At 39.3% G+C, this 13,377-nt stretch overlaps 1 protein-coding gene across 2 annotated transcripts in view; it reads right to left on the bottom strand.

The window, feature by feature from the left end:
- The window catches only part of pbx1a (pre-B-cell leukemia homeobox 1a), a 62,080-nt gene extending 52,203 nt beyond the window's left edge, over positions 1 to 9,877 (bottom strand). The window contains exons 1-2 of one of the 2 annotated variants that reach the window (XM_081374741.1): positions 9,229 to 9,877; positions 8,112 to 8,185 (exon numbers count right to left, since the gene is read on the bottom strand). In XM_081374741.1, the coding sequence (XP_081230867.1) occupies positions 8,112 to 8,185; positions 9,229 to 9,416 (262 nt within the window). In that variant the 5' untranslated portion in view covers positions 9,417 to 9,877. The remainder of the gene's footprint in view (positions 1 to 8,111; positions 8,186 to 9,228) is intronic. The other variant, XM_081374742.1, reaches the window with a different exon arrangement.
- Between the last annotated feature and the right edge of the window lie 3,500 nt (positions 9,878 to 13,377).

Genomic DNA, 13,377 nt, shown 5'->3' with positions numbered 1-13,377 from the left:
GAGTGATTAGCGCAGCACACGAGACGCCCTGTTGATGGTTCCGTAAACAAAGTAGCCACTCCGCCCAAGTAGCTGTGCTCCAACACCTATGAGAATATAGTTCCCAGTATTTATACGATTAAAAATGGTCTCTGTCTCATATAGCCTTGTTATTTGTACACGCTGTGACTATATAGATCACAACATGTAAATAGGAAAATGTTTGCATTATTTTGTCACTTATTGGGATTAGTATGCTACCTTATCCATTTACCTCCAGTCTTTGTGCTAAGCTAGGCTAGCGGTGGGTGCGTCAAATAACACTTACAGAACGCACAGAAATGAAAAAGGTATGGACTTATCTAACTCTGGGGGATACTGTGAATAAGCTAAAGTCCCAAAAAGTCAGAGTGTTCCTTTAAGATAGCATCTCATGAAAATGTAGGCTACATACATTTTTAAATGGGAAAAAAGTGTTGGCAAGTCACTGTTCATCATTCACCAACAACATTCTATTTAAATCTAGAAGCAGACCTAAAACAGTGTTTTTTTATAAATGCTTTAAAGTGTTGCCAATCAGATACGAACACCAACGAGGACGGTGCCTTAATTCATCATTTCTCTCCCTCACTCTCGCAGAGAGAAAATATGTACACTCATGTATGCGTTCACGGAGGGGGTTACGCAGGCTCATAGCCAGCCCTTTTGTTTCTCACGACAGCGCCAGCTTCATTAGCATAAATTAGAATATTTCACGGCAAGAGAGCGACTCATAGCTATGCGTTACCTTCACATAACGGCACACGTCCTCCCGCACCCCTCGACTCTATCTCCTCGCCCGCTGTAACATCTAACCCCCTGCTGATTAAAGAGAGTGGAGGGGATCTTTAGCACTGCCACACCACGCCAATAGCATTACATTAATCTACATTAGAAACATTCATTACATGCTAAACCACTCAGGCAACATGCCTCTTCCCCAGCACATTCCGCACATCATACCATTAGCTTAAAGTACAGTATATGGAATGAATATGAAAATGCACTTCCCTCAAGTAAAACACTAAGATATGGCTGAGGCAACACTATAAGTGTATGGTGAAATCTAACAAAGGCACAAGATATCAGTGTCTTTTTATTACTCTAATGCGCACTATTTAAAATGAAAAGGTGTGTAAATGACATTTTTGGGCTGTGAATAGAGTCTACATGATGTGTCGGGTCACATTTCTGTGTGTGTGCGTGTGCGGGTCCTCGATCCCTCCACGTTTCCCTGAGCACAGAGGTACAACAGCGAATAAATGTTGATCAGTGTTGATTCCGTCCAACGAGCGCGTGTCGACTGACAGTGTTCCTAAGCTGCGGCGATAGGCGGCCATTAATCTTGGTCTGGTTTAAGTAGCATATATTAATTTGTGTCATTTTTACTAAGTCGAGACAGGAAGGGGCGCTCGCCAGTCCGTGTTTGACTGCTCACAGCAGCGGGAGGGAGGGGGGGCTGATGGCTGGGGGGAATATAGGGGGATCTTTTATGTATTGCGCCGCTACTGCCGCCACTGCCGTCGTCAAAATCAAACAGCAGGACGCGGGAGAACGGCAATCGCCGGCCTTTGAATTAAACTAAATGAACTCCCGGGGTGTTGGTATGGCAACCGTAGCTGGAAACGGCACCGCCTTTTACACTTAAGCCACGTAAGGAAATGAATGAATTGAAATATGTTTGTAACGATGAGGATTTTGTGGCAGAGAGATCCCTAATGCTGTTATATGGATCACAGCCATTGACTGCACCGCTGAGGGGCTGAGTCTGACTCCACAGAGACAATAATAGCATCTGCAGAGCCTTTTACTGTAATTCGCTTTTTTACATTGGGCTACAAACTGCACCACAGACTAATATCAGACAGAAAAAAAAAGAGCTCCGTCGCATCTGCAAGCAGATTTCCTCTCTAAAGCAATTTTTAATCCAATAAGTGAGTAGATGTTTTCACTGTAATGGCTCTGAATATGATATCTGTCAGACAACTATGAACAAAGCTCAGTTTGCAGAATGGCTGGCACTGATGCTGCAGATATCCAAACCGGCCTGAGCTGCCATGCTTATATGCACATTAGATGCATTTGAATCTTTTGAAAGGAAATATTAAATGACCATTGTGCCTTACACTAAAACAAACAGTGACTAGCAATCCATTTTGTTAGTCAGTTCATGCAAAAGTAAAAGAGAAACGGCATATCCCTTATTTAAAAAGTAATGATGTATGCAGTGCTGTACGATTAATGGAAATGAAATCAATATCACAATATGACTTTGTGCTTGGACCTGTGTTCTTTTTACGCAAAAAGCTCATGTTTTCAGGGTCTCAGAGCGGCTTGGTTAACGGTAAATTTATAGTAAATAACAGTAATAGAGTTTTGCTTATAATGTTGAGAAAGCAACATGTGCTGACCATTTTCCCAAACTTGTAATAAGAAGCGCTTATAAACCAGCAACCAAATCAGATTTAAGGGGTCCATGCGGTAAATAAACTTGAGGGTTTTGACATTTAAAAAATATAGCCATAAACATTAGTTGGCCATTTTACAGTTATCATTATATTGTTTTTCTTTACAGTGAAATATTACAATAGTAATATTTCTTATTTTGTTGAATATTTTTATTAAGTAATAATAACAAAAAAATAATATTGATGTATAATCAAACATTTTTGGGGGCAAATTGTGCAGACCTACAAAAGTGTACAGCATACCTGGACTTTTTTTTTTTTTTTTATATTGCATTTTAAATCGCGATCACAATTTCTATCTGAAAAAAATGGATTTCCCCCCCCAAATTGTGCAGCCCTAATCCAGGAATAAGGTTTGGTTTGCCACAAATTACAGTGCTGATGATTAATGTCATGTGTAGAGATGATTTAATGGAGGAAGGAATGGGTTTACATGTAAATAAAGGTTTTGATCCTGAAGCAATGTGAAATAATATTAACATGATGTCGTCAGCCAATACTCTGTACGGAACACAAGTACGAAAAGCAACCGTTTCAAACAGGACCACTTTAACCTTAAGCCATGTCAATAATTATTCCATAAAATGAGGTTTTCGGTTCCTTTATTGACCATCAGCAGGAGGAAAACACCTCCCACACAAAAAAGCGCTTCTTCACTATTCACACGGGCAACCTGTTATCAGAGCTAATTAGAGACTCCCACCTCCGTTATACATTTCTGTAATTAGGCTCTTAAAACATGATTAACATGTCTCAATTACGCCAGTCATCATTTGCATAATTTATAAGGAGCTCTAATTGCGAGTGAGTTTAGACTTGAAGCTGGGTAATAACAGAAACACACAGGAAACATTATGCTGCTACTGAGGCATGTCCGTTCCAACGGCCCTAAGTATGATTAGAAATCACGTTCCAAATAAAACAGGAGGAGGAGAAGCTCCCCTCATGTCGCTGGAGCAAACGCAATATTTCTCCACAATTCACCACGACGGTCGTTAGATATCTCGCCAGCTCTAAAATTCCGTGGCACGCAAAAGAACAAACGAGTTAAGGAATGAAGCCCAAACTTTATTAAGTTGCAAGCACTACTAACGCGACAATAAAGGTAAAAGAACACTGTGAATAAATATGTGAATATTACAAGAGCAATATATCAAAATACAGCCCTCACAAAGTGTACTCTGTTGTTTACCTATGTGTTTATCTCATAATGGCAATTTTAATATATGAAAGAAAGACATTTATTTGAAGTTGAAAGTTATTTTGGATGAAATTCCCAGCTGAATCTTGTTAAAGGTCATTACTTTGAGACTTGTTTGTTAGCAATACATCAAATGTCTACATATTGCTTTTATCAGCAATGTATAATTTGTATGAAATGGGAATTAATTTGTCTATGTTATTGATCATTCATGCTTGCATTTAATTTAAAAATAGATAAATAATCAAAATGTCAACTTCTCTCAGGTGATGCACGCTGGACTTCTCAAACTTAAACCCACCCCTTTCTTACAATTGACCGCAAACTCACATTCAGATCCACTATCCAATCAACAACTGCTGGATTTGATGAACTCCCTGAACTACAGTTTTTCCGGTTTCACTCGGATGTAGGTCTCAATACGGAAAAAAAGATCTCTTGCTACTTCATCGCACCATAAATGACAAGAAAGGTTACCACATTTAACATTGGCCAATGAATTAGGGTCAATGGCATGACATTCATTTTGTCCAGAATCTATTCAAAAGTAGTGGTTAGTGATAAGTACAGTATATTTTGAAGAGAGAATGTTTTTAATTTCTCAAATAAAATAGTTTTAGGGCATAATTGGGGTGACAAACCCTCATGACTGTGCGTCAAAGCCAAATCTCTTCATCGTAAAAAAAAAAAAAAAAAATTGGGGATAATTTTTATGGCAAAGCATAGCAGTAAAATGTCTAAAATGTGTTCTAACAGATTCCTCAAAAATGAAATGGTATTAATTAATAATTCATTACAATATTTGAAAATATATTTTAAAACTTTTTAGAACATAATGATTACAATATATTAAAATATGAGATACCTTTTTACTTGACGGTTACATCACATGACATTTTTAGAGTTATTAAATAGAAAATGTAATTCTTAAAAGTGTTCAAAATTTTATGAAACCAACATGAACACAACAAGAAAGTACATTTCTAAGTTTTTTAGAAAAGTTTTTTCCTTTTCTTTATCGTGGACTCTTATTCGTCATTGACCCTCTATGGCTCAGGGAGTTCACGCTAAGTTTAAGTTTATTTTTCAAAGCTCTGTTCATGATCAGGCAAATGTGTGTCAATGTGAAACAGACCTAATGAAAGCCCCAAGGGTAAAACAGAGCTGAAACCTGATACCAACAAAACATCCCAAGTTAATGTCCACCTTTCCAAACACGACCATCTATTTCAAATGCACACATTGGCCTTGCATTTCCCAGAGCACGTGGTCCACACAAATACACGGACACTTAAAATAATCTGAAACGCTTGCAGTGCTAAAGCAGCCTTGTTTAAAAGCCCCCACCCCGCATCACATCCTGTTCCGTGAGCCGCAGTACTTGTTTATACTCGCACGCCGGCCTGTGCCGTGTTAGCTCGGTCAGGCCCTGTGTAAAAATACACAGCGAGGTCAGGAGTTCAGGCCGGCTCTGTCTGCTGCTGGCACACCGTCCTGCCCCGCTTGTCAGCTGCTTGCCAGAGGAGGGCTCATCACCAGGACTGTCAACACGCCGACGCCACCGCGCAACACGTGCTGCGCGCCGGGCAACTCGCAGCCGTGTCAATCTCGGCAAGGCGGCCGTAGGTTACGAAGAATTACAGGAGCCGTGTCATTTTGTGCTCTCTCAACACGTCTGCAGATGAAATATATTAGCAGAAGGAAAATTTATTGTTCCTGTCGTAGAAACTGTGTCGTGTCTGAATAGGAATTACGAGCTGAGGTGGCCGAGGTGACGACGCACTTGATCCAAAGTTCTTGTAAATCAAGGTTATTGTGAGCAGAAAAAGTAGATTTTTTTAGACACAGAGCCACTGTTTCATTGAGACAAGCTCTCGGTCGGCTCCATGACCTCCACAGTCTGTCATGAAAGCCAAGACACCACTGTTCCACAGCACACTACGCCATTTCAACAAAACAGACTTGCTGCGGATTTAATAACCTCGCTTTTCTGGATTACACCTGGGACTCTACGGCTGCAACAATGCAAAACCATGAACGAGGCTGACTCTTTATTTAAAAATAAATAAATAAAGAATTAAAAAGGGGCCTGACAAAAATGGTGGCTGCTCTCGTTTGGGCGCTCTGAGCTCAGCACATTTGCAGTAAATGTCACGGCGGAGGTTTGAGCCATTTTCTCTGTGGCGGCGGTGGATTTTTAGTGGTGTCTGTCTGTGCAGTGTGAAATTACACCCTCACATTAAAAAGAGACAGAAGTGAACCGAGGTACAGCTCACGGCTAATTCCGTAGGAGAGAGTACATGGTGGGGGGGTTGAAACACAAGGATCTTTCAAATCAACCATCGGGGCTTGAGTTCATTTATTTTCAGTGTTAGCTAAACCGTGTTGCCGACAGCATTTTCAACAGCATAAAACACTGACACCTAAAAACACTGAATTTCTTTTCTTGCTATTTTTGGGGTGTTTACTTAAGTCACAAACATGTTACTATCAATAGCATCCACTTAAAAAGCATAAAAAAATCATTTGTTCTCTCTGAATTCCCAGGCCAAGGCAAAAAAAAACCCTGCAAAAATAGCTTGCAAATGCTTCTGGCAGAATATTTGATGGTTTAAATTAAAAAGATATATTTATATTTATAAAAAAAAACAAAAAAAAAAACACTTCCTGTTCCATTTAACAAGTTTCCTTCCTTTCAATTCCTTCCACAACTGGAAAGCCCAAACTTTTTTATGGTTTCAAAGTGAAACAAACAAAAAGCAGGAATCAGCTAATGTTAATATTCCGATATGCACGCTGATCAAATGCAAGTAGGTTTGATCTTGATGATCCAATGCTCCTAATGAAGTCCTGAGAGAGAAAAGCGACTGCGAGGAAGCTGAAATGAGCCCCCCTTGACAAAAACAACACCAGGGCTGCGTTCAACTACAAACAAAAGCTCAACATGAGGGGTGTTTTGGGTGTGCGTGTGTGTGGGGGGTGACATCTCACATGAAATATGATGAAGATAATATAGACAAAACAAACAAACAACTAATTCCCACACAGGAGAGTGACATCACAACTATAACTCGACCAAAAAAAATAAAAAAATGCACCATCCTCATAATCGTACAATTCTAATATAGCTTGTTTGGAGTCAAACCGGGTTTATCACTCTAGTCAAAAGCTCTGCAGGTTCCTGGTTGCCAGGAACTGTGGGAAGAGAAGCAGGAGCAAAGAGTCAGGAAGAGGTCCAAGTCACTTTGTTCTTCATCTTGGAAACGAACTTTGAGTGAACCCCGGGTGACGCCAAGGCAGTTCAAAAGAGTCAGGCATAACTCTTTCCCTCCTTGGAAAACCTTGCTAAACAAGAGGAGGGAAAAAAGCGAAGCTAGTGCCATGAGGACCCTGTGATCGCTGACACTGTGGCCCTCAGAAGCCCTCTTCATTCGGTTCAGAATTTCACTGAGGATGGGGGAACCTCTCCACTGCAGCGCCTTTCAGACAGCGTGGCAGAGAGCCAACTTCAGCTGCCATGTAATGAAATCTTTGTAAATTACACTTTGGGGCTAATTAGAAGGAAGATACGGCTGTGTGTTGTGGTGGTTGTTGTGTTTTTTTTTTTTTTACATTTGTTGTTGTTTCTCGCTGTAGCAATCTGCCTCGAAAACCTTCACTCAGGGACAATCGCATAATCAAAACAGCATGTTCATTTCACTCTAATGAATAGTGCTTCTGGTGGACTTTTTAAACTGCTCTTAAAGTGCCGTACTCAACCAGCTGCATTTTATGCACACAAAAACCTCAAAACTTATCCAGTAATAATGTAGAATCCGCATCTAACCAGACAGCGCAGCAAAAAAGAAAAAAAGAAATGGTATGTCACAATAAGTCGAGTTTATAAAACTCAGATGGGCATTATCAAAACCATGAGGCAGAGTATTTTAAAGCTAACAGTCAGAATCACAATTTAATGAGTAAAATTACATCCTAAAATCATATTCTCTAACTAAAGCCATTGATATTGTTGGCTATAAACAAAAATAACATGAGAAAAAGCCTCATCAATGCAGCATAACTTAACCACACAACGTAAAATGCTGTATTCCGTAATAAGCTTTAGCTCAGCTGCACAAATTATAACCATAGCACACAAAATAATAATAATAATAGCTATCTATTTGAGGAATCTGAATGCTGTATAAATTACCAGATAACATGAATTTTTGTATTAGTGTAATATCAGAACTTTCACATGATGCAGTCTAAATATCTAATAACGCACAAGACGTTATGCTCACAAGACACAATACATCACTGTATTAAAGAGCTCTGTAGCAAGAAAATCAATATTTCAATATTCAGCTTAAAGTGATAACTGGATTTAAACAAAGACTTGCAAGTTTTCGCTTTCTGTTCTCTACGTGAGACAGGAAACCCACCTGTTTTTTCTTTTATTTCACACAGGACATTGAATAGAGCCGGCTTCATTCTGTGACAGTTCAGTGCATGTTTCCTAAAAACACAAACAGAAAATAAATAACAAGCCGTCACTATGCATGACCTGTCAAAACTGTCAAAACACAGACATTAGGCTTAGAAGGAATGTCTGCTATGTGTGATGGAAATTTTTTGTATTTTACAAATGGTTTTTAATAGAAGACAGCTGAAAATGGCACTAAATTGTGCAGCACTTTTGGAAGTGATAAAATGTGTTAAATGAGCAAAAAAAAAAGGAATATGTCATGTGCATCATAGAGAGCAGCATGAAGTGGATTGCAAAGTGGAATTGCTATCAAATACTCAATTAATGTGACTGGATGCTTTCCTTTAAAAAAAAAAAGTAGAACAACAAAACATGTCATGAATAAATATCAAACAGCAAATTTAAATTACATATCAGTCTAAGAGTATTTCAATATGCATGATACTTATTAATAAGGCTTTAAAGTCAAGTTGTTCAAATATGATTTCAAATGTAAAATTTGTTTTAGAAACACGTGTTGACAGTTACTAAGGCTAATAGGGTCAAGTGAATGAATTTGACATAAATTAGTCTTCATCTTACTGCCTTATTGATTTTAACTACTATAAATTGATGTTATATTACATTTTTTTTTAATTTGTAAGAATGCATGCTCAGTAGCCTAACATTTATTTAATTATTAGATACTTGCAGTCCAAAAACTAGGACTGAATCCACCCGCAACATGTAGTAAGTCTATATGGCACTGAATCAATGCGCCTTCTCATTTGTAACCTGCGAGATCTGGAGCAATTGGAAATCGAAACGATGCATCTGGGAAGAAGAAGACGACAGCTCCAGATTGTGCACAGAGGCGCTCGGAAGTGGCTGTAACATATTTGTAATGCAATATAAAAAAAAATGTACGCCTGCATAAAAGTTTGAAAGAAGACGCAAAAAGAAAGTCGGTGCGCTTCGGGTGGCGCGTCAAAATATAAAGCAGTTGACTTGTTAAATACTGACGACGTGTTTCAGTAGCTACTATGAAGATAATAATAAAAAAAGACAGCATGCATACACTCTTAGATATATACCTGGCCTGTGCCTCGTCCAGACTTTGGTCGGTTATGGTCATGATTTGTTGTAATATGTCTCCAATGTCCTGTTTTCTTCCCTCGCCGTCCGCTCCTCCCGTGCCATCCTGCATATGCTGCGCCAGGCCGGGGTGTCCGGCCATGCCCACCCCGTGAGAGGAGTGCATCAACCGGGGCTGATCATCCATCCTCGCCGCTGTTCTCTAGACTCTGGTGACTTTTTCAATTCTTCCCTAGGAGAAGGAAAATTCCTTCAGAAACTCTCGCCGTCACTCCCCCTTTCGCTTTCTGGATGTCTGGAGCGCGCTTACAACATGGAGAGAGGGAGAGAGGGGAGAAAAGGCAAAGCTCCCTCTCACAGCTGGTTTGGGTGAAATCTGATCTGGAGAGCTGCTTTAGGATCAAGCCACTCCTGCTCTTGCCACCAAAGCCAAGACAACAGAGCCCAACTTTGTCTGAAAGGGCTGCTGTAATCCTGTGTAATCTGCGACTCTGCCGCGTAACTCCTTGTTTCCTTTGACAGCTTTACGACTGAAACAGCTCTAAGACGTGCTTTGAAGGCGTTAAACGTGGGGAGAGAAGTGCTTTTGTTTCGCACAGGTCTGCTGGCAACACTGACACATAACGGGAGGCTCCGCCCACCAACACTGGCACACAGCGATGGGGAGCCGCCCATTGCCCGTGATTGGACGAGAGCGCGCTGTTGTCCCCGCCTCGGTTCTTCCACGGTGCGTCAATCATATTCCTGAGGAAGGTGGGTCGCCGTAATAAGCTTTAAGATGTGGCGTTAGCGCTTGGACTGGACAGGGTGGTAACACGGTGATGGATAGGGGTTGAAGATGAAAATAAATAATGCCGTTTGGTGTAAAGGCTCTGTGTCCGCTCGGGACTTCCATGTTATCTTATTCTGTAAATGAATGTGGTCGTTTAAGATCTGTTTTCATTTGATGCCACCGGTTACATTTATGAACAACATTTATTTTTGCGTTTGAAGGGTCCAAACAGAGTTGTTAATGCATTTTACTCAAAGTTGTCAAGTATAAATCAAACATGGCTGGATAGTCACATGACCAGAGGTGTTTGTACAGAATCTATTCAATCATAAAGATTAGATTACCATGTCATATAAATCATGATCATAATAAACATGTAGTGCAAGATGGGAGGAAGATGCCCACCTTAAGAACAATGGCAGATGTAAGTTTGGCATGTGCATAATATTGATGATGCATCAGCCAATGTGTTATTAAGGGAAATAAATAGAAACATTTACAAATTTTGTCATCATAGCACAAAATTGAACAAAGTAAAAGCATCACTACATTTTATTTTTTGATCGTCATTCCCTTTTAACCATACATACCTAGTAATAAATAAATAAACCTAGCTGGGAATGAATTCAGAATTACATGGGTTAAATCTGTTTGACTGGGATTTTTGTAAAGCATTTGACAGGACTATAAGCTGTATGGAGTCTCTTATTAAAGAATTTGCAACAAGACATCTTAGTTTCCTACTTTTCTCATGTAAACACCTATACAGTATATCTATATTTAATATCCATATTAAACACACACACACACACATACACATATATATATATATATACTGTATATATATGTGTGTGTGTGTGTGTGTGTGTGTGTGTGTGTGTGTGTGTGTGTGTGTGTGTGTGTGTGTGTGTGTGTGTGTGTGTGTGTGTGTGTGTGTGTGTGTGTGTGTGTGTGTGTGTGTGTGTGTGTGTGTGCGTGTTTAATATGGATATATAATTTCATATTCCACATTCATTTCCACAAAAAAAAAAAAAGACCTTCATGCTGCTGAAAGACACTATGGTCACTCAATGTGTCTTGGGAAAATGATCAGGCAGGCAGTTTGCTCAGCCATGTGGTCTATTTAACGGTATTAAATTCACTGGCTATTGACATGGAGCTCAGAATGTGGCAGAAATGTCACGCTCTGGCTGCAGGTGCTGGGAAAAGGACCAATAAAGAGAGTGTTAAAGAGGCCATTTCTGATGCCTGAGTACCTATCACTGGAACAAATATTCAGAAGCACCACTCCAACTATTCATGTGATGTCTCATCTCCGTGCTCAACATATGAGGTGTGTCACCTTCCATTATGTTCCTTATGAGAAACGACACCACTTTAAACTGTCCTACTTAGAAGGCGACTGCTGACATATACTGGTCGTATAGGTAATATCTCAACTTTTTTATTGGAAACAATATCATCAATTTCAGAGAGCAAACAGATATGTGAGGGATAATGTATAAATCCTTCAATGCCTTTGACTAAATCTTCAGAGCTCATGTATTAAATTCAGATGGTTTAAGCAAAAAATGGTTATTAAAAAAAAAACCTTCTAAGAAAGATAGATAAAAAACCCTACTAAGAAAGATAGATAACAAGTGCCAAATTACAAATAATTGAAAATGATAAATGTAACACTTAATTTTCTAGCCTAGTTCTATCTATAGGAACAACCAACTCGTTAACATGAGAAAATGCATCTATTTTTCGATGTTGTGATTTCATATGAATTCATACAATGTGATTCGTACAAAAACATAAGATTTTTTTTTTAAAAAGCATGAAGTCCAACCCCTAAACTTAAAAGCCCACTGAAGTGCCTATGCAGCTTTGTACAAAGCATATTCAATGGCCCCTCCCCCTTTTCAAATAGCCAATAGCATTTAGTCAACCGAATCCATATCTCCAACCCATATTCCTCCGTGATGTGTCAACGGCGGTCGCTTTAGCCAGGTGGTATATAGCATAGGGGGCGGGACACATTAGATTCTAAAGAGAATTTGATTGGACAGAAGATGTGATGAGAAGCTGAAGTCCACGGTGATGTCATAAAAATCCGTGATCCATTTTAATGGAAGTGAGAGACTGTTTTGAATGTTTATATCTCCTAAATGCAAATTTTGTCTTTGTTTTGAAACACACTAGCTTATTCTTAACCTTAAGGCTAGCATATTTATCCTAAAAGCTAAAAAAAAAATTACATTTTGATTTCAGGGGGCCTTTAACCATCAATGGGGTATAAGAAGATTGTATGAAAACACATGAATGACATCATACTAATTTATACGAATTAGTCATCAATTCTTCAAAACAAAAAAAGTTACGAATTGCAATGAGCGACTAGCGCAATTCGTATGTTGTATTGGAACAACTTAATGTTTCTCTGCAAATAATGGCAAAATGGGATTACTCTTGGTAAAAGACATTTTTCACACCGTGGCAGAAGTTAAATCGATCAATCAGATTTCTCATTAGTTGAAGAAGAGGAGGAACTAGTTAGTGGTGAAAGGAATCGGCCCTGCTGCTGTGATAGTATCTGAAGACTGCTGGGCTGGAACAGATGTATAGGCTAAGTGACCTTCCTCTGTAAAACCAAACCACACTGATTGTCTGACCTCTTCACAGCTATATCCTACAGCCAGAACAGACTCTACAGCATCACGTACACCATAGACGCACAGCTCAATGTCAAACATCTTCAAACGAAACAGGAAAGAATACGGTGTTGACTTACAAAGAGTTGGCTGCTTGCATACTTGTCCAGAAATGTTAGCAAAAAAATTAACTGCTGCATAAACAGTATGAACATCTCTTATTAATGAAGAAAAATGCAACATCAGGCTTGAATATAGCCTTTTGATATAGTTTGCCACATTTGAACATTTCCCGGTCATTCTAGCAGTGTCAGAAATTGCCCGCACTTTAAAAAAACGATGCCCAGTCTGAATTTACAATGAGCTTCACGCAGCAAATAACACACTTACAGATATTTGACATTCTCTTGTAGACGCTTGAACTCTTGTGGTTTGAATTTAGAGTAGTTTGGTTTTCCCTACCGATCAGCACTTCTGTATTCCCAGCGGTGAGAGGAGCACATTGTGCTGCTGCCGAACACTTTTCTAGCTCACTCGTTTCATTCATATTTATGCCAGCTCATCTAAATTGTCCTCTCTAATAACGTGTGATCTGCATACGCTCACTTATATCAAGCACATTCATCTTTTTCAAAGCTTTGGAAACATTTAAATAGTTATAAATGGAAATGGTTGTGCAGTGTGAGGCTGGACAGTTGGGTCAATCAAAAATAAGAGAGTCCACGATAAAGAAAAGAAAA

The sequence above is a fragment of the Scardinius erythrophthalmus genome (genome assembly GCF_964197995.2).
Source record: "Scardinius erythrophthalmus genome assembly, chromosome: 9".
Lineage (NCBI taxonomy): Eukaryota > Metazoa > Chordata > Actinopteri > Cypriniformes > Leuciscidae > Scardinius > Scardinius erythrophthalmus.
The sequence above is the reverse complement of the archived record's forward strand: the minus strand, read 5'-3'. Positions and strand labels throughout refer to the sequence as shown.